This window comes from Erpetoichthys calabaricus, chromosome 8 (assembly GCF_900747795.2).
Source record: "Erpetoichthys calabaricus chromosome 8, fErpCal1.3, whole genome shotgun sequence".
Lineage (NCBI taxonomy): Eukaryota > Metazoa > Chordata > Cladistia > Polypteriformes > Polypteridae > Erpetoichthys > Erpetoichthys calabaricus.
In genome coordinates this window covers 32,668,713-32,694,032 of record NC_041401.2, presented here as the reverse complement: position 1 = coordinate 32,694,032, position 25,320 = coordinate 32,668,713, and the positions used below count along the sequence as shown (strand labels likewise).

The window sequence follows — 25,320 nt, the reverse complement described above, 5'->3', positions numbered from 1 at the left end:
TGAATCTATTAGCTAGACAATCATTGCATAAGTTATGTGTAATTGAGTTTGAGCTCAGGAAATTAATTAAATATGTTCCAGCTAGTTGATCTTCAAATATAAGTTTGGGGAAACTTATTTGATGAATATAAATGCTCTGAAGCAGAAAATTACTACATTGCTTGAAATTAAAAAGCACCTACTGCCATTTGTGTACTAGTGCAGTGTTTGTTGTTTTCAGATATTTAGATTTTTACGCCCACCATCTGCATGAATCTTTAGGCTAGAGCAGAAAAGTGGACAAACTACGGCCGATGACGAAGCTGCAAGTCGTCCTCCGGATACTCATGATACTTATATTTTTTACATATTAATTACTGCATGTAGTTTGTAATAATGGCCAAGAAAAAGTTTGTTTTTGTGGAGAACTGACATAACAAAGTTTCTGATAGACCGTGGCTCAATAGTGACCAATGCTGGACAACAGCAAATTATTTTAAAATGTCATGTCTCTTGTGTTATCTATGCATCAAGTCATTGTTGTTTGCTTACAATGGGCAAAATGCATGCATTTTTTACTAAAATATAGTTAAATAAATAACTCTGAAAAATGGAGTAGTTCATAAACAGGAAGCCCCCTCACATGGGATCGCACTTTTGAAATGAAGATGGCTCCATAGTACTTGGATCAGATAATGAAGACTAACACCAAAATGTACGTCCTAAGTACTAGCTGCAAGTCCACCGAGATTTTCTTTGTTTATAATAAGGACACTTGGATGACCAGGAAGTGTACTGTGCTGATCTTTTATCCCATTGTGACCGTGAAGTCAGCACCATGCGCCTACAGGTGGTGCTGCATAGTAATGTAGTAGCAGCTCTTACTGAAAATGGCAACACCTGGGGAAAAGGAAGATGCTATTCAGAAAGAGACAAAATATTTATAACTTTTTTCAAGTAGAATCCTAGCTAAGAAGTAATGCCAGAAGTGTATTCTCTAACCTGAATACACAACAGGTAGGATATAAATTTTTACAAAAAAAGAGTTCAGGGAAAGCGTGTAAAAAATAATAAATGCAAAAGATAATGATGTATAACAAATACAGAAGAACTGCACTAAGCACTGGACCTCCATAGCAGGAGTGGAGCCAATAATACAAAAAGGGTGAGCTAAAAGCAAAGCTCCAGCCAATCCCTTGAAGTAAAGGAGGAGCTGGGGGCGGAGCTCCAGTCTGAGCCTGATAATTCTGCTTTTTATTAATAATTGATACACCTTTGAACTTAGTTTGTTGCAAACAGTATAATTTACTGTTTTTCAGTGACATGTATCTACTGTTCTATACTTGTAATATTTCAATTCAATTACACTATTGTATTGTATTGAGGATTACTTGAGTTCTGTGTATTGTATTGTATTTATCCCCCTTTTTTTGACACCCATTGCATGCCCAACCTACCTGGAAAGGGGTCTCTCTTTGAACTGCCTTTCCTAAGGTTTCTTCCATTTTTTCCCTACAATTTTTTTTGGGAGTTTTTCCTTGTCTTCTGAGAGAGTCGAGGCTGGGGGGCTGTCAAAAAGCAGGGCCTGTTAAAGACCATTGTGGCACTCCTTGTGTGATTTTGGGCTATACAAAAATGAATTGCATTGTATTGTATTGAGTCCATGTACTTTTTTGTATTTGAAATTTCATTTCAGAAAATATCATTTAAAAAAGAAAAAGAGACACTTACTTGATTTTCAACTTAAAAAGGGAAAAATGAAAAATGCAGAACAATTACTTTTTTTCTTTCGAACATCAGAAAAGAAAAATGCAAGAAATGAGAACAAGAAAACGCCTTTTATTTATTTTGTCTGAACCGGAAGTTTTTGTAGGTCAACAACCTGGTCAAGTAATGCGCCACTTGCAGCAAACACTGGTCACTGGTGTGTAGACTGGTTTGCAAAGCTTGTATTTTACCTGAAAGATGCAACTCAGTTTTTCTGCAGTCATGTCCTCGTCCCGGAGTGTCACTCTTTTACTGTTCCAAAAAACAACGTAATGGTCCATCCTGTGCTGTTGCCAGTGTAACTTCAAGGCCGTTGATCGATGTGTTGTGAGGAGGACTGTTCGCACGTGTTGTCAAAAATTGCGCAGAAGAAGAAATACTTCTGGTTTCAAACAACGAAAATGCATCTGTTTTGTTGTTCTTGAGCTATTACACTTTCATTATTTGAATCACAAATAAATCCAGAAAAGTATGTGTAATTTTAAGTTTAGGACTGCTATTTGTTACCTTATAATTAAAAAATACCTTATTTTCCCTCATTTTATTCTTTAATCAAAAATGAAAATCTCATAAATCCTTTCATTTTCGTTTTTTCGTTTTTGCTTCTGAAACTAAATTTCAAAAACCAAAAAGTACACGGACTGGTATTGGTCCGTGTACTTTTTGGTATTTGAAATTTCATTTTAGAAGCAAAAACGAAAAAACGAAAATGAAAGGAATTTTCAGATTTTGATTTTTGATTAAAGAATAAAATGATGGAAAATAAGGTATTTTTTAATTCTGTGGTAACAAATAGCAGTCATAAACTTAAAATTACACATACTTTTCTCGATTTATTTGTGATTCAAATAATGAAAGTGTTATAGCTCAGAAAAACCAAAATTGACGCATTTTCATTGTCTGAAACCGGAGGTACTTCTTCTTCTGCGCGATTTTTGACGACACGTGCGAACAGTCCTCCTCACAACACATCAACCTGAATGTGTGTAAATGTGTGAATGGTTGCTCATTGACAAGTGTAACACATGTTAAGAAAACTTTCTGTAAATCACGTTGCTCTCCTAACATGTGTTACATTTGTGCGCACTGTTAATACTCAAAACGTTTACTGTATAGTAGCCAGTAAAAGTCAATGAGCAACCATTCAAAATGCTAGCACTATAAAAATTGCCAGACTTAGTGTTAGTAAATGAAATCACCAAATGTTAGCTGTTTCACAGTAAGTAATAACAATAACGTTCATAAAAGAACTGCCACATCAATGAAGCAAAGTTTGCAAAGCTTGTATTTTTACCTGAAAGATCCGACTCAGTTTTTCTGCAGTTATGTCCTCGTCCCGGAGTGTCACTCTTTTACTGTTCCGAAAAAACAACATAATGGTCCATCTTCTGCTGATGCCATGCAGTGTACCTTCAAGGCCGTCGGTCGATGTGTTGTGAGGAAGAGGACTGTTCATACGTGTCGTCAAAAATCGCGCAGAAGAAGAAGTACTGTACCTCCAGTTTCAGACAACAAAAATGCGTCTGTTTTGTTGTTTTTGAGCTATAACACTTTAATTATTTGAATCACAAATAAATCGAGAAAAGTATGTGTAATTTTAAGTTTATGACTGCTATTTGTTACCACAGAATTAAAAAAATACCTTATTTTCCCTCATTTTATTCTTTGATCAAAAATCAAAATCTGAACATTCCTTTCATTTTCGTTTTTCTGTTTTTGCTTCTACAATGAAATTTCAAATACCAAAAAGTACACGGACCGGTATTGTAATGTTTTTCCATATTTGTTTCTTGATTGATAAAAGGTATTATCTTGACTGAAGAAATTTTTCTTATTGCTAGGAGCAAAATCACATTTGAAAGGGGCAGTAAGAAACATTGTAGGATTAAGGGTTCGGGGAGGCACAGGTTAGCTTACTTGATGTCTGTGCGGGTTTGCTTGCAGTTTCGAGGAGCACACGCGTGCGAAAGGTGGAGAAAACATGAAGTATTTTTTGGTAAGAGACACGCGTCGCAGTTGGCTAGTGCTGCTGTGTGTCCCCATATTGGACATTCCTCTTGTATTGTTGCCTGAGCATAAAATTAGAGGCCATACACTAGAGGATGTCATTTTGCCAATATCTGCAAGTAAAGAGAAACAGGGTGTGTGTAAGTTAAAGTCTCCAATTTATTGTGTATTAGAGGAGACACACCGTCTTGATTACTGGATCATGTAGGGTGGAAGACAGAGTGTCTTACTTCATCTGGAGTCTCACGGAGCACTTGTTGTGTTGCATATTTGGGGGCCTAAGCTATGGAATATGGGGTCGTTGATTACATTCACATTCCATGCCTCTTTGGTGAATATTTAGCATCCTAATTGTGCTGCTGGAATTGGCATGCAAAATTGTAGTTTCCAAATATCACCTTTGTGAATTGGGGTTTGGGTTTATATTACGTGAGCCTGCATTAAGGGAAGAAGCACACGTTGGTGTACCGTTTAGTTCTACTTTGAGAAAGTTAGGTTGGGGGTTCGGATTTCATGACAAGGGTGCTTTACCGTGTCAAGTTAGCAACAGGGAGGTGCAGTTATATTACAGCTGTTTGTTGTAAAAGCACCCAAGTTTCTCTAATTGTCAGCTGGCATTTACTGCCTTCAGCTACCTTGCTTTCTTTAATCAAACATGACATGTTCTGTTTTGTATCATAAGCTGCTGAGTGCAGCTCTCAAGGTTATCCTCAAGTCTCCTGATAACCGGGCTGAGTGCTTATAAAGCAGGGCACCACCCGCCAGCTAGATAGATAGATAGATAGATAGATAGATAGATAGATAGATAGATAGATAGATAGATAGATAGATAGATAGATAGATAGATAGATAGATAGATAGATAGATAGATAGATAGATAGATAGATAGATAGATAGATAGATAGATAGATAGATAGATAGATAGATAGATAGATAGATAGATAGATAGATAGATAGATAGATAGATAGATAGATAGATAGATAGATAGATAGATAGATAGATAGATAGATAGATACTTTATTAATCCCAATGGGAAATTCACATTCTTCAGCAGCAGCATACTGATACAATAAATAATATTAAATTAAAGAATGATAATAATACAGGTGAAAAAAAAAAAAAACAGACAATAACTATGTATAATGTTAAATATTAACGTTTACCCCCCCTGGTGGAATTAAAGAGTCGCATAGTTTGGGGGAGGAACGATCTCCTCAATCTGTCTGTGGAGCAGGACAGTGACAGCAGTCTGTCGCTGAAGCTGCTCTTCTGTCTGGAGATGACATTATTTAGTGGATGCAGTGGATTCTCCATAATTGATAGGAGCCTGCTGAGCGCCCTTCGCTCTGCCACAGATGTTAAACTGTCCAGCTCCATGCCAACAATAGAGCCTGCCTTCCTCACCAGTTTGTCCAGGCGTGAGGCGTCTTTCCTCTTAATGCTGCCTCCCCAGCACACCACTGCGTAGAAGAGGGCGCTCGCCACAACTGTTTGATAGAACATCTGCAGCATCTTATTGCAGATGTTGAAGGAAGCCAGCCTTCTAAGGAAGTATAACCGGCTTTGTCCTTTCTTGCACAGCGCATCAGTATTGGCAGTCCAGTCTAATTTATCATCCAGCTGCACTCCCAGATATTTATAGGTCTGCACCATCTGCACACAGTCACCTTTGATGATCACTGGGTCTATGAGGGGTCTGGGCCTCCTAAAATCCACCACCAGCTCCTTGGTTTTGCTGGTGTTCAGGTGTAGGTGGTTTGAGTCGGACCATTTAACAAAGTCATTGATTAGGTCCCTATACTCCTCCTCCAGCCCATTCCTGATACAGTCCACGATAGCAGTGTCATCAGCGAACTTTTGCACATGGCAGGACTCCGAGTTGTATTGGAAGTCCGATGTATATAGGCTGAACAGGACCAGAGAAAGTACAGTCCCTTGTGGCGCTCCTGTGTTGCTGACCACAATGTCAGACGTGCAGTTCCCAAGACGCACATACTGAGGTCTGTCTTTAAGATAGTCCACGATCCATGCCACTAGGTATGAATCTAATCCCATCTCTTTCAGCTTGTCCCTAAGGAGCAGAGGTTGGATTGTGTTGAAGGCGCTAGAGAAGTCTAGAAACATAATTCTTACAGCACCACTGCCTCTGTCCAAGTGAGAGAGGGATCGGTGTAGCATATAGATGATGGCATCTTCCGCTCCCACCTTCTCCTGATATGCAAACTGCAGAGGGTCAAGGGCGTGTTGAACCTGTGGCCTAAGGTGGTGAAGCAGCAGCCTCTCCATGGTCTTCATCACATGTGATGTCAGAGCAACAGGCCGAAAGTCATTCAGCTCACTAGGACGTGATACCTTTGGGACTGGGGTGATACAAGATGTTTTCCAAAGCCTCGGGACTCTCCCCTGTTCCAGGCTCAGGTTGAAGATGCGCTGTAGAGGACCCCCCAGCTCCGATGCACAGACCTTCAGCAGTCGTGGCGATACTCCATCTGGACCCGCTGCTTTGCTGGCACGAAGTCTCCTCAGCTCTCTGCTCACTTGCGCTGTTGTTATTATGGGTGGGGATGTTTTTCCTATGCTGGTATCAGCAGAAGGATGTGTGGAGGGTGCAGTACTCCGAGGTGAGAGTGAGAGTGGGTTAGGGTGGTCAAACCTGTTAAAAAAGTTGTTCATTTGGTTTGCTCTCTTCACGTCTCTCTCAATGGTGGTACCCCGCTTCGAGCTGCAGCCAGTGATGATCTTCATCCCATCCCACACTTCCTTCATGCTGTTATTCTGCAACTTCTGCTCCAGCTTTCTCCTGTACTGCTCCTTCGCCGCCCTGAGTTGGACTCGGAGTTCCTTCTGCACGCGCTTGAGCTCATGCTGATCACCGTCTTTAAAAGCCCTTTTCTTCTGATTCAAAAGGCCCTTGATGTCACTTGTAATCCATGGCTTGTTGTTAGCATAGCAGCGTACTGTTCTTACTGGAACTACAATGTCCATACAGAAGTTGATGTAATCAGTAGTGCAGTCAACAACTTCCTCAATGTTCTCATTATGAGATCCCTGCAGGATATCCCAGTCTGTAGTTCCAAAAAGTTCTCTCAGAGTATTCTCAGCCTCCGGGGTCCACTTCCTGAATGATCGTGTGGTTACAGGTAGGACTCTAACTTTTGGTTTATAGTGAGGCTGAAGCTGAACCAGGTTATGATCTCCTTTCCCAAGCGCAGGCAGCGGGGTGGCGCTGTATGCGTCTTTAACGTTTGCATACAGTAAATCAATAGTCTTATTTCCCCGGGTGTTACAGTCCACATACTGGGAGAATGCAGGCAATGTTTTGTCCAGCGTCACATGGTTAAAGTCTCCAGCGATTAGCACAAGCGCCTCAGGGTGCTGCGTTTGTAATTTAGCAACAGCGGAATGGATGATGTCACTCGCTGACTCCACGTCTGCCCGAGGAGGAATGTATACAATAACAACAATGACATGTCCAAACTCTCTGGGCAAATAGTAGGGACGTAAACTTACGGCCAACAGTTTGATGTCCCTGCAGCAAGTGGAGATTTTGACGTTAACATGTCCAGAGTGACACCACCGTGTATTAACATAGAGAGCGAGTCCTCCTCCTTTGTGCTTACCACAGGTACTTGCATCTCTGTCCGCTCTAACTGTGCTAAACCCGGGTAGCTCCACGTTGGCATCTGGGATGGTGTTATTTAGCCACGTTTCGCAGAAACACAACAAACTGCATTCTCTGTAGGTCCTTACATTTTTCACCAGCGCAGCCAGTTCGTCGATCTTATTTGAGATTGAGTTTACATTCCCCAGAATCACAGAAGGCACCGAAGGCTTGAAACGCCACTTTCTCGCAAGCCGCTTCTTTTTTAGCTTAGTGCCGGCTCTGCTGCCACGATACCGCCTTCTTACCTCGTCGGGTAAATAGGGAACCACACCAGCACTGGCATTTGTTCTCAGCACCCGAAGTTGAGTACTTGAATAGGCGAGTCTCGGCGTGTTAAAATCCATGCCCACGTTGTAAAAGTAAGTGTGTCCAGGGAAGGAATCCACATAAAATAAAGTGGTAGGAGTGATCAATAAATAAAAATAGAAAAATAAAAGTAGAAAAGTACACATACATATACAGTCATACACGGAGCTGCTGAAAAAGCTGCCACTCACGGCGGCGCCGGATGCATATGATGGGAAGGGTTTCCTGTCTCACTGCCTGAGTGACAGCACACGTCACATCATCCAGCACCAGAGTAAAAATCAAATGGGCAACGACGTTCATTACAAAATCTTTGCATTTTGTTAAAATATAATTTAATGAATATTCACTAGTGAATATTTATGGCACAGTGTCCTAATGTTAAGCAAGCATTCTACTCATCTTGATGTCTACCGTATATACTCTCATATAAGTCGGGTCTTGAAACCCGAAAAATCAATCATAAAATCAGACCCCAACTTGTACGCCCATTCAAAAATGTGACACTTAATTTTTTTTTTTTTACATCTTCTTGCCTCCTCCAGTCTAGCACCAGTTTCTCAGATGCATCGAATGTTGTTGCAGTCACCAATTTCTTTTGCTACTTCAATGACATTTAAATTAAAACCAGCTTCATATTTTTTTCTGATCGAACGCTCCATCATAGATAAGGGATGCTCTTACATTAAAGGTGTACGAGGGTATGAGATAAAAAAAAACACAAATCAGCGCAAATGTTGCTTCAGAATAGTTTGGGTATTACCTCATTACCGTGTTGTCACTCTTATGATGATAACCTTTGCAATGCCTTAACCATTATGTCATTCTGCCTGCATATGTATATATTCTTCTTTTAGACTACATTGCTCTTATTCTCACTTGTGTTCTTTGGTGACTTTTTTCTCTGGACTACATTTCTACCAAGTTGACACTGGGACCTCAGTGGAACTCCTCTGCTTCTCTTTTTTTTTCCTTGATATTCCTCTTTATAGCCTGGTTTTTCCTAAACTCTCTGTGCTCTGGTGTCGGGGATCTCCTAACCTCTCTTGGCTTTGCTCCTTATCATTTTTGTTTCTGGCCTGTCTCTGCAGGTTGTCCTGACACCTTCTTTGTTACCCACTTATCTTCATTCCTCCTCACAGGGCTTCCACATGTGTGGCAAGGTGTCTCTGTTTGATTTCAAATTTGTTGTGATTACTCATTTTCTGTTTTCTGTTTTTTAAATTCAATAAAAATATGATCACAAAAAAGTTTGCACAAGCAGACATAGGGAAGATGCCATTTCAGGTAGGGTTGATTTAGCAAGTATTCAAGTTCCTTTACTGTTGTCACATTTTGCAATGTTTCAGCCTTGTGCTAAAATCATTTAAATTCATGCTTCCCTCATGAAGCAACACTCGATACCCCAGACTGATAAAGCAAAAACAGGAGTTTAGAAATGTCTGCAAGTTTATTGAAAATATAAAACTGAGCATCATATTGACACAAGTCCCTTTGGCATCAATTAAAGCCTCTGAACCTCTTAGGTTTTATGCGACAAGCTTTGCATATCTGGATTTAGGGATTTTCTGCCTTTCTTCTCTGCAGATCCTCTCAAACTCTGTCAGGTTGGATGGAGAATGTCCATGAACAGCTGCTTTTGGGTCTCTCCATGTTTGAAAGAAGTCCCAGCTCTAGATGGGCAACTCAAGTACATTCACAGAGTTGTCCCTAAGTCACACTGTGTAGTCTTTACTTTGTGTTTGGCGTGATTGTTTTTTTTTTTTTTTTTTTTTTTTGTAAGGTGAAGCTTCAGTTCAGTCTGAGGCCCAGCGCACTCTATAGCAGGTTTTCATTAAGGATATCTCTGTATTTCCTGTGATGGATTAGCTCACTTTCTGGGATTTGTCATTGGCTTGTTCAATAAGCTAGATGAGATAGGCTCCAGTACCCATGACTCTGGTTGGATTTATGCAGGTTAAAAAATGACATGACATACCTTGTTTGGCCACTCTGTCATAAAGCCCTTATCAATGGAGTGTGGCAGTGATGAAAGATTCTCCCGTTTCCACATAGGTTCTCTGGAGCTTACCCAGAGTGACCGTTGGGTTCTTGGTCCCCTCTGTTATTATTGCTCAGTTTGGCAGGGTGGCCAGCTCCAGGAAGAGTTGTGGTTGTCTCAAACTTATTTCATTTAAGAATTATGGAGGCCACTGTGGCCTTGGGAACCTTTGGTGATGTAAGAATTATATGTCGTCTTTCCCAGATCTGCACATCATTATAATCATTTGTTTAAGTTCTGCTGGTAGTTCCTTTGACTTCATGACTTGTTTTTTGTTCCACTGTGGGACCTTCTACAGACAGGTGGACTCCAAACAAGGTGGAGAACGTCTCAATAATGATCAATTGAATGTATGCATTGTGACAGATAGGGAGCGCTGTCGTCCCCTTGAACCCTCAGACACCACGTCAGACACCAGATAAAAGACCAAATGATGAATTTATTATAATAATAAAGTGCACAAAGCACCTCCACTCCACAATACTCAATAATAAATCAATATTCCAATACACAATCACAATCCTCCACTCCCAGCAGCTCAGTCACCCTTCCTCCCAACTCAGCTCACTGCTGGGATCTCCCACAGTCCTTTTATAGTCCATGACCCAGAAGTGCTTCTGATCCCCCCAGTCCATGTGATTCTTAGCACTTCCAGGTTAGATCAAAACTCTTCTTTTCTTCAGCCTGGAAGTATATAATGTTTTCCGTTCCCGTGATTGTGAAGTACTTCTGGGCTATATGGAAAGTACAAGTCCCTGGGCCTCCCTGCAGCGTCCCCTGGTGGCCCCCACGGTATCCAGAAGGGCTGTGAAGAAAAACTCCAAGGTCCATGATGCCCTGCTGGAATTCGGGGCACCTTTATGTTGCCGGGACGGCTCCATCTGGCGGCGTGGGGGTATTGGCCGGGAAGAACGGCCAGCCATATACCACAGCATCTAAGCCATATTTCAAGCATCATAGAAAAGGATCTGAACACTTGGTTATTTCTGTTTTTATCTATACTAATAAAAGGCAAAGCCCTCACTGACTCACTGACTGACTCACTCATCACTAATTCTCCAACTTCCCGTGTAGGTAGAAGGCTGAAATTTGGCAGGCTCATTCCTTATAGCTTACTTACAAAAATAAATTCATTTCGAAATTCTACACGTAACGGTCATAACGGTGGACAACTTCTGCCATGTTAAACTTTCTTATTTATGGCCCCATCTTCACGAAATTTGGTAGGTGACTTCCCTGCGCTAACCGAAACCGATGTATGTACTTATTTCGGTGGTATGACACCACTGTCGGCCGCCATATTGAACTTTCCACCGGTCTTTGTTACTTATGGGCCCATCTTCAAGAAATTTGGTACGCGGGTTCCCAATGCTAACTGAATCCTACTTACGTACATATATAAGTCCATAGCCTGTAGCTCGGTCGCCGTGTGAGGTGGCGTTGGGTCCCCCATCCCTACGCTTCCCGTGTAGTTGGCTGCCTGCCTATATAAGGCCGTCCGTCGCTCCGGTCTCTTCATTCCCTTCCTTGCTTCGCCACGGTATTCACGTCTCCCTGCTGATAACTGCATCCTTTTTATTTAATCTACGGCTTCTCCGCTGTTTTATTGTTTGTTTATTACGATTATAGTTATTATGTAGGTATTTTAGACTTAGTTTACATTGTTCAGGTACCCATTTCCTTTATCGTTCCAACCGTACCCCCATTAACATGTCTATCGAGGTGATCACCATCGATCAAAGAACTGTCATTTACCGAGTGGTTTCCATGCCGGGAGATGGCGACTGCCTTTTCTATTCTCCGTGTTACATATTGCACGGCCATATCAGGCTCACTCTTGATATCCGGAGGAACATTGTGTCTTATGTATTGAACGACTGGGACAGGTTCAAGGTGTGGACTGATGACGGTACAGGAGATAATTATACTACACAGGAGCACTATAAGAGTGAAATGCTTAAGTCCTTCACCTATGGTTCTGCATGTGAGTTGATGGCTGCCACTGAATTGTTCGGTTGTCGCTTTCAAGTGTACCGGAATGGCCAAATATTTTACACCTTTGGACAACCGCCAATGCCTCTTAGATTCACAGGTGACGATTTGAATAGTGGACACTTTGATGTTTATGAATGTTTAAACTCTCAAAAGCTGGATGTGAAGTTATTGATGAAACCGGTGGTATCCTTACAACGCTTGACAGATGCCGAATGTCACTTCAACACAACAAGTCCTGCAAATACTTACGTAATTGAAACAAACCATGAAATTCAAACCGATTATAACAGCAGCAATCCAAGCTGTGAGAAAACAGTAAAACGGAGGCGTGTCACACGTTGTGGTACATTTTCTGAAATCTCCACGAAAACGACGTGTCATGGTTGAGAGAGAGAGCTATCCTGACACCAACAAATGACATGACTACGACTATAAACCACATTTTACTTCAAGAACTACCTTCACAACCGAAAACATATCAGTCTGTGGATTCAGTTGTAGAAGTGGAAGACGCAGTGCACTATCCGGTAGAGTTTCTCCACACTCTGAATCCTCCAGGCACTCCTGAGCATAATCTAATTTTGAAGGTTGGGGCACCAATAATGTTACTGAGAAACTTTCAGCCACCGAAACTTTGTAATGGCACGAGACTTCAGGTCACGTGTCTGCAGAAGAACCTAATTGAGGCAACTATTTTTACTGGCGGTGCCTCAGGGGAGAGAGTTTTTATATCTCGCATCCCTGTTATACCCTCTGATCTCCCATTTCAGTTCAAACGCCTCCAATTTCCAGTAAGGCTCTGCTTCGCAATGACAATTAATAAGTCTCAGGGACAGACCCTACAAAAGGTTGGCATTGATTTGAGGCAAGATTGCTTTTCACATGGCCAACTGTACGTTGCATGCTCAAGAGTAAGCTCAGCGCACAGCTTGGTCATATTACAACTGGAGGGCCGAATTGACAACGTGGTATACAAAGAGATCCTTAACAAATAATTATTGGTATATTTTCCCTCAGTTTAAAAAGGTTTACTTTTCTTCTTAAAAAAATTTTTAAAGCAGTACTTCGCTGCTGCAAAGCGCAAGTATTTTGCTAGTTTTTAATAAATTTGCAAAAATATCTAAAATCCTGTTTTCACTTTGTTATGCTGGAGTATTTGCCTATCCAAGCTAGCATTGGGTGCAAGGCAGGAACAAACCCTGGACAGGGTGCCAGTCTATTGCAGGGAAAACACACACACACACAGAGGCCAATGCACCTACCCTACATGTCATTGGACTGTTGGTGAGTTGGTCGGAGGATATGTTCTTTCAGACCGCCGTGGCTGTGGTGGTTCCGACAGATTCCATCGTGTCTTTGGCTTTGATGAGCTTGTAGATAGTCTTTGGCTTCCACAGGTCTGGCTTGACTCCCTCCAATCTGTGGTCCCTAATGAAATGGATGAGGTCCATGTAAAACCATGGGGTGTCCCAGTTAATTGTGTATAGAAGTCCAAACGTGCTTGTTATGTTCCAGCCAGGATTCCTCCTCTGGCTGGTGTTCAAGTTCTTGATTTATGTCTGGTTTGCTCATTTTTGATGGTTTTATTTATGTTAATGTTATTTCTGTAATGTTAGGTGAAGGGTTTCCCACAGTTCCTGAAGGTTTATTCACATGTGCTAGGGAGCTGGTAAGTGATTACTGGGTCTTTTGCGTGTGCTTATTGAGATCTTCTGCTCTTTTATTTTGACTTCTCCATTGGATTAGTGATTAGGGACTGAGGTATTGTATTGCCATTGTTACTTCCAGTTCCTTTTGCCTTTTGTGTTTTACTGAGCTTTCTTTTATTACAGAGCATTTCTATATTAATACATTTTATTTTTTATGAAGATTCTAAATGGTCCTTTGTGTTACTAGCTGGGTTTTTTTTTTTTTTTAACTTTGTTTCCCTCTCTAGTGGGCGTTTTTGGAACTGTTCAGGTCTTAAGTGCTTTGGGACTCTCCGGTACTTAATAGTGGCCATACTTGCACATTATGGAGTCTGACCTTCTGTGATATAATCTGAAATGCTATTTATCTTTTTTTGGTTTTTTGACACATTGCCTGGACATTTACAAAATTACATCAATACAAAGTTATTTGATTTCTTTTCTTGGTTTATCCATTTGATCAATTCTTCAGACATGCTGCTCCTTTTTTCCTTTTTTTTTACTGAAATAGGAGAAACTAATTAAAATTATGTTGTTTATTAAAACATTGTTTTCATTTTCAAATCCCACATTGTTCAAAAAAGCACTTCCAGCTAGCAGTTTCCACAGTGTGAAATGTCATTAAGAAATGGCAGTTAAGGGGAACCATTGATCAAGATGAGAACTGGAAGACCAAGAAAACTGACGGTTAGAGCGGCTCATGTAATGTGCAGGAGGGCAAAGCAAAACCCCAGAGTGGAAGGATCCTATAGGCAGGTTTAGCCGAGAAAGGAGTGGTGGTGCCATGCTTGACCGGCACATGGCAGGTACAGGAGTTTTCCTGAATAGTAAGCATGGGTTCATAAGAGGGAGGTCGTGTTTTACTAACATGCTGGAATTCTATTAGGAAGCAACAAAAATGTATTATCAAAGTGGAGCATATGATATTATTCATCTGGACTTTCAGAAAGTATTTGATCAGGCACCACGTGAGAGGTTGGGCATCAAACTAAAAGAAGTGGGAGTTCAGGGTGATGTTTTTAGATGGGTGCAGAATTAGCTCAGACACAGGAAGCAGAGGGTGATGGTGCGAGGAACCAAATCAGAATTGGGTGAAGTTAAAGGGTCAGTGCTAGGGCTAGTGCTATTTTTAATATGTATAAATGATTTATATAGGAATATAAGTAACAAGTTGGTTAAGTTTGCAGATGATACCAAGCTAGTTGGATTGGCAGATAATTTGGAATCCATTAAATCATTACAGAGTGATTTGGGCAGCATATAGGATTGGGCAGACTGGGCAGGTGAAGTTTAATGTCAGTATTACACATAGGAAGTAAAAATATTAGGTTGCAATACAGAATGGGAGGTCTGAAAATCGAGAGTACACCTTATGAGAAGGATTTAGGCGTCATCACTAGCAATTGCCAGACAGTGTTTAGAAGCCATTAAGAAGGCTAACAGAATGTCATGTTATATAGTGCTCTGATGTGTGGAGTACAAGTCCAAGGATGTTCTGCTCAAGATTTATAACAGACTGGTGAGGCCTCATCTGGAGTACTGTGTGCAGTTTTGGTCTCCAGGCTACAAAAAGGACATAGCAGCTCTAGAAAAAGTCTACAGAAGAGCGACTGGGCTAATTCCAGGGCTACAGGGGAAGAATTATTAGGAAAGATTAAAAGAGCTGAGCCTTTTCAGTTTAAGCAAAAGAAGATTAAGAAGTGACATGATTGAAGGGTTAAAACTATGAAGGGAATTAAAATGGGCTGATCAAGAACATGGAGACACAGTTGGAAACTTGTTAATGGTAAATTTTGCACAAACATTAGGATTTTTTTCTTGACACAGAGAACCATAGACACTTGGAAAAAGCTACCAAATAGCATGGTAGGAAGTAGGAGTTTAGGGTCTTGCAAAACTCGACTTGATGTTTTTTTTTTTAGAAGAATTAATTGGATAGGACTGGCGAACTTTGTTGGGTTGAATGGCCTGTTCTCGTCTAGACTATTCTAATGTTCCAATGTACAGTGCTACCTATAGGGACATGGCCTCATGTGATTTTATCACAAGAAACAACGTCTTAAGTTAAGGACCCATAACAATATCTGCATAAGACAGAGGCATTTTGGACTAAACTGCCATAGACAGATAATGTTAAAGTCAAACTCTTTGGCCACCACCACAAGAGGAGCACCATTTGAAGAGGTGGACACCTTGTGGACTGTTAACTACGGGAGTTGGGCTGTGGTGCTTTGGGGTTGCTTGGTTGCTAGTGGCATAGTGGATTCCACTAAATCGGAGCAAGACCTCAAGGAGAATGTCAGACAGTCAGTCAGGAACTGACTTCTACAACAAGACAACAATCCAAAACACACTTGAAAATCTGCTATGAAATATCTCAAGGAGCAGGAGCTGAAGGTTTTGCATTGGTCCTCATAGCTTCCTGACTTGAACCTCATTGAAAATCTGATTGTAGATCTTATTCGTGCTGTACTTGCAAGACAGGCCAAGAATATTTCATATTTGGAATCAATCTACAAGGAAGAATGGAAGAAAAGAAACAAAATAAGAAATCAAAGACTCTTAACTGGCTACAAAAAACATTTACGAGCTGTGATTTTTGCCAAAAGGCGGTGTTACTTAGTACTGATGTGCCCAAAAAATTGGAAATGCCACATTTACTCTAATTTTTGTTTTGTTTTTTTTTTTTTACATTTTTTAATTTATGAAATAAATCCTAACTGTACATTTTCATAACAATGCCACTGTTTTAACTTGTTTGCTTTCAAACTTGTATTTACTGTTTTTTACATCATTGTTAACAAAATGTGCAGTTTGGCCAGTATGGAACTCGTCGGAAGAGAAAGGTGATTTTTTTTTTTTTTTAATTTTTGTTTCATTTGATAACAACAGAGGAAGTTATTTTACATAGCAGGTTCAAAAAGAAAATCAACCTGTCTGCAGGTTAGGGGCTCAGTTTTTCGGGTCCATTGTGGGTGATCTTTAGCCCTGCTGTAAATTCTTTGTGTAAGCCAACATCTCCCATCTTGTATGTTTCTGTTATCTTAATGCAGCTTTTTATGGATAGACTGCTTTTTATGAATTATTTTTCCTGCCTCCCAAGTATTTGTTATCAACCAGTATTGTATCTGCAAATTTAACAAGTCAACTCACTAATCGCAGTCTATTTCATTCATTTAAATTAGAAGAGTTCCAGTACTGATCCCCTGTGGGAAATTCAGCTGTTAATCTCTTCCTATTTGGAAAATTCTCCTCTATTTCTACTGTTTCCTACTAATTAACAATCTTCTGATCCCGATTTATTGCTAATACAAATGGCTTCTGTCTTCAGGATTAAACCTTAGCCTTTCAGTGCTCCCTGAAAATAATAAAAGCTCATCCCGCTCAAGGTGGGAGAGATCTAATTCGGGGGAGCTGAGTGTATCAATCCAGGTTAAAAGTGCTCTGTTAAGGCCAATTTTACCAAAGTGTTTTGTGAAAGCTTCAACTTCAGAAAATTACAAAACAATTTATAATGTGACAATTATTTTGTTATCCCAGGATGGTGGATGACATTAGCTTTAGTGGTACTTTTGATGGCTTGCAGACTGCATGTTTGAGTTAATCTTTAGGCTACATTCACATTACGTGTCTCATCGCTCAATTCTGTTATTTTTGCTGGGATCGGATTTGCCTATCTTGACGGTTCCCAGTCATAAGCACAAGTAACATGTATCTGATTGCAATGTGAACACATCTTTCCTCCTGAAATGGCATGCATGTGCACATTGATATGTTTGTACACAACTCATCTGTGTCACCAACAACAAAAAACAAAACATTTGTGAGACAACACGTGGTATTAAAACTGACAAAATGGACGTGCTAGTAGCTAGTGTATGTATGACATTTTGCTTTGGAGGACGGCAAACAGTTCATCAGCTATCATGATAAGGTCGAGAAAGTGCATAAAAAGCCAGACGGCCAGGTTTTGCTATTTTCACAGCTATTGCCGGCACTGCTCCACCAAGAGATGTGTGGGTATAAGAAAGGAGACAGGGATGGTGGACCGTGACTGTTGTCACAGTTGTAGCTCTCCTCCATTGTTGTTTTGGCAAGTTACATTTGCTGGCTGGATAATGACAGTAGCGCTCAGCCCATGCATGTAGGCAAAAAATTCTGGTCTGACCATTGTCATTCATGTTGCACCACCAATCGGATACGTATTTGATCTTGGACCACTTATGAAAGTGACTTGAGAAGATTGGATTTCTGTGTCCTCACAGCCTTAAAACTTCAGATTTGTGTCACATTAAGGCAAAAAAAATCAGATTTGAGTCACTTTGGCCTTAGTCTTTCAAAAAAAATTGGCTCACTAAAAAGATTACAATATGCAAGCTTTCGAGGCAACTCAGGTCCCTTCTTCAGGCAAGATGTAATTTAAAAAAAAGTAAAAAGAGAATATTAATCAAATAACTTTTATCTTGTATAGCAGACACTATTCCAAGATTCCTTGCAATACAAATAACAAGATTATAGTAAAGGAGAAAAAGGCATTACTTGTAGACGCAGTAAATTTCATTCATGCATCTGTTAGGGATATTCCGATCAGGTTTTATAGGGCCGATATTGATCACTGATATCATGTTACCTGATCGGCCAATTCCAATACTGATTCCAATTTATTTTCTTTATCTTCTGAAAAAAATGTGTCTCCTGTACAACCAGACATGGAGAAGCCTCAAGTCCTACGGTATATTGAATTGTTAACTTAAGTGTTAACTTTAGTGTTTTTATAATTAAACTACAGACCACAGGTGTTACCTGTACTTTTTTGTCTAGCAATATATATATATATATATATATATATATATATATATATATATATATATATATATATATATATATATATACGAGGTTTGTTTCATAAGTTTTGAGACTCGGTCACTTGCCGTCATCGGAGGCGGACAAAATTTTTTTCTATTGTTCTACAATCCTTTCACATCTTCTAATAAATTTTTGGCCCACCCAGCTACAGATTGAGATGAGAAAAAGAGCTCGAAGTGGGGTCCAAAAGGTTGCCTTCCTCCACTGAAAGCCAGGCGCCAAAGGTCAGCCAAGAGGACCATGTTTGCCGTCTTTTTTGGCTACAAAAAAATTATTGCTTCAGTTCCACGTCCTGAACGCACGACGATGAACTCTGATGTCTGCACAACCCTGTGCCTTCCAGAAGTTTTCAAAAATCTCACTAGAGGTCGCCCTAATCGCACCTTGAAAAACTTCATCCTTCACCATGACAACATGCCGCCTCACAAGTCAAACAAAACTGTTGAGTTCCTCGCCAAATCTGGGATTGAAGTCCTTCATCCGCCCCCTTATTTACCAAATTTGGCACCCTGTGACTTCTGGCTGTTCCCGACGGTGAAGAAGGAGCTGAAAGGAATGGATTTTGAGGACAGGGACAGCCTCATTTCTGCGGTGGAAAAGCAGCTTGACCAACTGACTGAACCTGATTTCCGTCACTGTTTTGATCGTTGGATTTATCGCATGAAAAAGTGCATTGAAATCGGGGGAGAGTATGTTGAACAGCACTGAAGTGTTGCCAAATGACGAGGCTATGTGAGTAAAAATTTTCTTTGGAATTGACCAAACCATGTTGGATCTATTTAAAAAAGTCTGAAAACTTATGAAACAACCCTCGTGTGTATATATATATATATATATATATATATATATATATATATATATATATATATATATATATACACACTTACATATTGAATCAATTAATTGATTTTGGCAGTTAAACACTTCTTAAATGTAAATATACATGCATTTTAGGTTGTAATCATTATTACTCATTAATTGCACTGCACCTTTTTTGCTGTTAAAATATACATTTTATTATATGTATACAGTTTCTTTCTGTGTTCCAGCTATGCATTTCTAATTGTTAAGGTGTTTTGACGAATATGAATTAACATTTTTGAAATACATTACTTGTTTTTTTTTTACCAAAACTTACATTGTATGAACCACACAAACAGATAATAAACATAGTAGAAATCTTTATAAAAAAGCCACAAATGTATCAAATTTTCATGAGATGTTTATCAAGAAGAACAAAATAAACACATTTTGCTTTTGAGCTAATACACCTGCTGTTTACTAATCAACAATTTCAGATTCTTCTTTCTTTTTTTTCTAAATGAAGATATGAGCTGCTGTACTTAATATGAGCTCGCTGTCCAAACTCACACGGTGTCCATTTTAACTTAAGGACAAAATAAAAAGGTCTGAATTCCTTAAAGTAGCTTTTCTCGCCGTTTATCTACCTACACAGGACGACTCCTCTGATATCTTTTTCTCAATTTGTTACTGCACTTTCTTTTACGTGAAGCCAAATACATTCTGGTCTTCTCTCTCTCTCATTTTACAGGATGTTTATACATTAGCTCAACTACCACAATAATTCCCATAAGGAGCACTGCAACTGAATTAGTGTAAAGCTTAGAAAAGCAGATGCTGAAAAATGTGTTTTTTGTGATTGGCCAATTAATTCATTGATCACTGACCGAGTCTTCTGCAGTGTAACTTAGCCGATTTAGATTGACGGCCAGTCGATTGGGACATCACTAGCATCCGTTTTCTTGACTCCCTTAGCTCCTTAGAGGTGAAATTTAATAATCCGAATGAAAGTGCAGCATTACAGCAGCAGATAAAAAAAGGCACAAACATACATATAACAAGGATTATAATAATCTTAAATATTATAAAAAGGTACAGATACACATATAACAAGAATGATTTGATTACCAAAGTGTGGATATTTGCTAAGTGTAAAGTGATTAGAATTGCACATACTTATCAGTTACAGTTTCACAGTACAGGATGTCAGTCACTGGCACAGTATACTGCACATAGCGTCACTGTCTGTTAAGATGTCTGCTAGACGAGCTCAGTGCCATTCAGCACTCGTGGAACAAGACCACCTCGGCCGATGGGTGACTCATTTATAGAGCCTAATGGCTGAGGGTAGAAACAACCTCACATAGCAGTCCTTGGAGTTGTTTCAATCAGTTACTAAATGTGCTCCCCTGTTTATCCAAAACCACAGACAAAGAGTGAGAGTCATTGTCCAGGATAGTAAGCAACTTACTGAGTTGTTGTGAGAATCAGGAGGCTTTACTGTTAGACTCAGTCCATATGGCAAGGTCCCTTCTTAGGCTTAGCTGTTGTTCAGGATAGATTTCAATATTAGGACTTACCTGTTTGTAATTTGTTTATATGTTACATATGCTGTAAAAATGAAGCAGAAAAAGATAAAGGTTTGGGGCACCACAGGTGACCTCACTTAATGTCTAGTTGTGAAAATTGAAAAAGGAAATTGCAAATAAATCTAAATGTCACTAGCAGCATCAGCCCTTTTCTGGTTGATTACCTTATGGGAAGGAAGCCTTCTTTGTCAGAAGTCTAGTCCTGAGTGACAGTGGACCTGCAGTAAGAGCGGTCTTAGTAGCAGAGCTGATGAGCTAGGAGAGGAAGTAGTCCACCAGACAGCAGGCATACAGAAATTGTGATCAAGGTTGTGTCACACCCAAATCCTTCCCAATATATATTTCAAATAGATTTAATACCATACAAAATGCTTGATATTCACGTGTCAGACAATGCTCAGATAACATTTATTTGTGTATTGCTCTGTTCAGTGTATTTTTTCTTCTTGAAAACAATAAAGTGTCTGTTGTGCAGTGATTCAATATTAAACTTTTACTGAGCCTTAAGCTTGTTTTTCTCAGACATTTTGGACCTGTTTTAGATGGTGAAATACAGAGAGTTCAATTTTGGCATCGGTTTTTGCATTTAAGTATGTTAGGATTATCCATGAAGGAGTGAGGACTCTGGTACAAAGCAGTGTTGGAGTAACAGACAATATCCAGGGAGAGCTACTGAAAAGAGTGGATAAGTTTAAATATTTAGGATCATTGGTAGCCCAGGATCAAGAATTAAGTGCACAGATAACTCCCAAAGTGCAGTGTGGATAGACCAATTGGAAGAAGGTATCAAGAATTTTTTTGTCATCAAAAAAATTAAGATGAAGGTTAAAGGTAAGCTTACAAGTGACACCAGCAGATCAGAAATGATGCATGGAGCTGACACTTGGCACAGTAAAAGAAGCATGGGTGAAAAAGTTGGACATGATGGAAATGAGCATGTTAACATGGATGTGTGGAATTACAAAAAAGGACAGAATAAGAAATGAGACAATCAGAGGTACAACAAAAATGGGAGAGATATTTAAGAAACCACAGAAAAGTAGGTTGAAGTGGTATGGACATGTGATGAGGACAGACAATGATAATGTGAGCAACAGAGTGATGAGAATGGAAGTACAGGGGAAGAGGAAGCAAGGGAGGCCAACGTGGAGGTGGATGGATAAAGTAAAAGAAGATCTGAAGGAAAAGGGCTTGATTGGCGAGGAGGTGCAGGACTGAGCTGTTTGGAGAAGGTTGGTCAGGCACATCAACACTACACAGAAATGAAAGAAGCTGAAGAGCAAATAAGATTTTATTTTTAACTGTTACTTATAGTTATTGAATTACTTTGCTCCATTTTCTTTGTGCAGTTGCTATGATGCAGCTACCCACTGCTGGGGCGGTAGTCTCAAACTTTGTGACTTTTACATCATCACTGTGACTAGTTAAAGGGTCACTATTGATGCACATTCTTTATCCAAGATTACTCTGCTTGCGTTACAATTACATAACAAATCTTTTCTGTTCCTAATCTTTAAATCCTGTATTTTTTTTACTACAGTTTCTTGTCTCATATTTTTGTTTTGACAATGGTATAAATAATCCCAAGGTTCTCCAGTTGTTGCTAATGGCTATGAATATAAATGTAGGGACAGGAGACGGGTGATCGTTCATATCTGAGCATGTTTCATTTTCATTCACATGAGTGTTTTGTAGAAGTGGTTTACTTAACAATATTTTAATAAAAATATGTGTGTTTGAGACATTGTGAGAATACAGTTGGATTTTCTGACATGTGGATTATACTGTATTACACCAGTAATGTGAGTTTTTTTTTTTATGGGATTTTTGATAAAGTTTGATGTTGTGCAGCGTTGGCCAGCATAGGCCCTTTGTTAACACTGAGAACTTTGCTACATCTCTTCTGCATGAAAGCATGATACTCCATTTTTTTCTCAGTCATCATAACAAATTCCATGGATTAATTAACAATAAATAAATCTAATTTTTGAGTTGAGTATTACTTTAATGGTAATTTCTTATCCTTGTGTTATTTGCAAGTTTTGGAAAGAATTGCTGTTTCTTGTGACTGGTCAGCTTGTCTTATAGCCTGACCTCATGGAATAGAGTTGGGATTTAACACTAGAAAGTTGCTGGTTTGAGTCCCAACCCTGGCCTAATTTGTTGATGAATTTGTGTCACTTAACTGTTGAAGTTTACGTTGTACTTTTAAGCTACTGTATGCTGTTCAGTTATTGCTGGGCATCTGTCATTGGCACTATATGAAAAGTGAATAGCAGTCCGATGAGCCAGAAGCTCCATGGTTCTCTAGGTACGGTGAGACATATTTCAGCCTTAATTTTGAGCCTGTCAGCTGCAGCTGGGTGTGTAAATTCATAGATCTGTTCAATGCCTATTTGCCAGGGAAGGTCATAACTCTTTTTGAACAGCCATTAACACACTGAACTGTCTCCCCTCTCTTTTATCCTCTCCTAGTGCTTAGTTGCCAACCAGGGAATCAGCCCATGTTCCACACTGACAAGCAGTACTGCATCTCCAAGCACCGACAGCCCCTGCTCCACTCTGAACAGCTATATCAGCAAGCCAACAGCTGGCAAAACAAGCCCCTGTGGGACCATTACCACCCCCAGCTCCACACTTGAAAGCAAGGACAGTGGTATAATAGGTAAGTACAGGTGGTGGGTGGGCGGTTTGGGTGGCTATCATGTCAAACACTAATCAGTTACTTGTTAGCTGCTCACTCCGTCTGTTTAACCTGTGATGCAGACTGAGAGTGTGACCAGAACGAACAAGTAATCCTTTATAGCACCTTTCATGATGTGGCACCATGGTTAGTAGTGTTGCTTAATAGATCCAGCATTGTGGATTTGAATTCTGCACCTTGCCATTGTCTATGTGTGCTTTGCACGTTCTTTGTTTGTGTGGGGTTTCTCCCACATCCCTTGAAACGTACCAATTATGTTAAACTCTAAAATGGCCTTGTGTAGATATGAGAGTGAGCCTAACTCAACCCTGAATTGGATTAAGTGAGTTTTTAGTGAAGTTTTTTTTTCTTCTTCTTGGGAGTACATTATAATAAATATGGCCCAGAATGATTGAGCATACAATAAGTGATGCAATATTTCAAATCTGTTATCAAATTGAACATCATCCCCAACTTATTAATAGATGATATTCACTTTTGGTGATGTCATGAGGAGACCCTGATCTCAAAAAGGACTCTTTAAGGAGGGGGCCTGGTGAGAACTGTGTGTTTAGTTGAGGCACACAAAAGGAAAGACAAACCCATTTTAGATGCAAAATATTGTACAGGGACAAAATTTACCTTATTTGTGTTTTATGAGGTAGTGGATATTTTGCAAAAGTTTATGAATACTCCATAGTTTGAGCTAGACTGTAATTCCTGTGGGAGTTACTGATTAAGGAGCGTGGTTGTATGAGTAGAAAAAGCATGCAAAATCTAAATTGGGGCGCCAACCCAGTTGTATCTGTTTAGTATGATAAACAACAAAAAAAGTGGCAGACAAAACAAGCAGAAAAGGATCCAATCAGGATGTAGCCACTCATGGCTGCTAACACAAAGGATTTCTTGAATATCTCTTGGGTTTGCTGGAGCACTGTCCGGCAGTTCCTAAAGATCACTAAGTGATGCCATTGCCATTTCGGTTGGGCTTTATGGCACCCAGACCGGAAGGGGTGGAGTCAGTTCCCCTTGAGGAGGACATTTTCTCAACACTAGGGTAAAGAAGGAGATGACAGTGTTAGTAATAGCGCCTCCCTCACCTTATTATTATGTGCCTCGGATCAGCCAGGAAGGTGATCCTCCAGCAACATGAGCAATCCCATTACTGACAGAAAAGGGCACAGAGCCACCCAGGGAGGAGTTTAGGGTGCATAACATTTTAAAATCAATAGATTTGGGTTGAAGTGTAATAAGTGGACAACAGAGGTGCAGCAAATTCAGAACGTATTCAGACCCCATCACTTTCTGTACACTTTATTGTGTTGTAGATTTAATCTTAAATGGATAAATTTGCCACTTTTTTCACATCATTCTACACTCAACAACTCATAATGATATAGTGAAAACGTGTTTTCATAAAGGTTTGCAGATTTATTAAAGATAAAAAAGTCAATCCTTATGTACTCAGTAATTTCTTTTTAATGTCAATTCTCAGGAATCCTTTTTCTCAGAAGCTCTCCTTTGCTTTACCTAGTCTTCTTTTTATCACCATTAAGCAATCCCCTTGCACTGCTAACCAGCTCGTAAGGCATTTATATTCTGTCACTTACTCTTGCTGTCCTTTGAGAGTAAGTTCAAGTTTAGAACATTTCCTAGAGTTGGCCATCCAGTCAAACTAAATAACTAAGAACAAAGGGCATGGTCAGGGAGGTGATCAAGAACCCAATGTTTTCACTCTGACAAAGCTTCAGATGAGCTCTACTGAGATGGGGAGAACCTGTCGCATTGATGACCATCTCAGCAGCACTCCAGCAATTTATGGTGTTTATGCTGGAGGAGCTAGGCAGAACCCACTCTTGAGTTAAAGGTATATGACAGCCCTCTTGGAGTTTTCCAAACAGCATTTAAGAGCCTCTGAGAGCATGAGGAAGAA

At 39.8% G+C, this 25,320-nt stretch overlaps 1 protein-coding gene across 4 annotated transcripts in view; it reads left to right on the top strand.

The window, feature by feature from the left end:
• The window catches only part of LOC114655440 (protein TANC1-like), a 569,281-nt gene that overhangs the window by 324,932 nt on the left and 219,029 nt on the right, over positions 1-25,320 (top strand). For all 4 annotated transcript variants that reach the window (XM_051930575.1, XM_028806429.2, XM_051930574.1 and 1 more), the window contains one exon: positions 23,180-23,369. In XM_051930575.1, the coding sequence (XP_051786535.1) occupies positions 23,180-23,369 (190 nt within the window). The remainder of the gene's footprint in view (positions 1-23,179; positions 23,370-25,320) is intronic.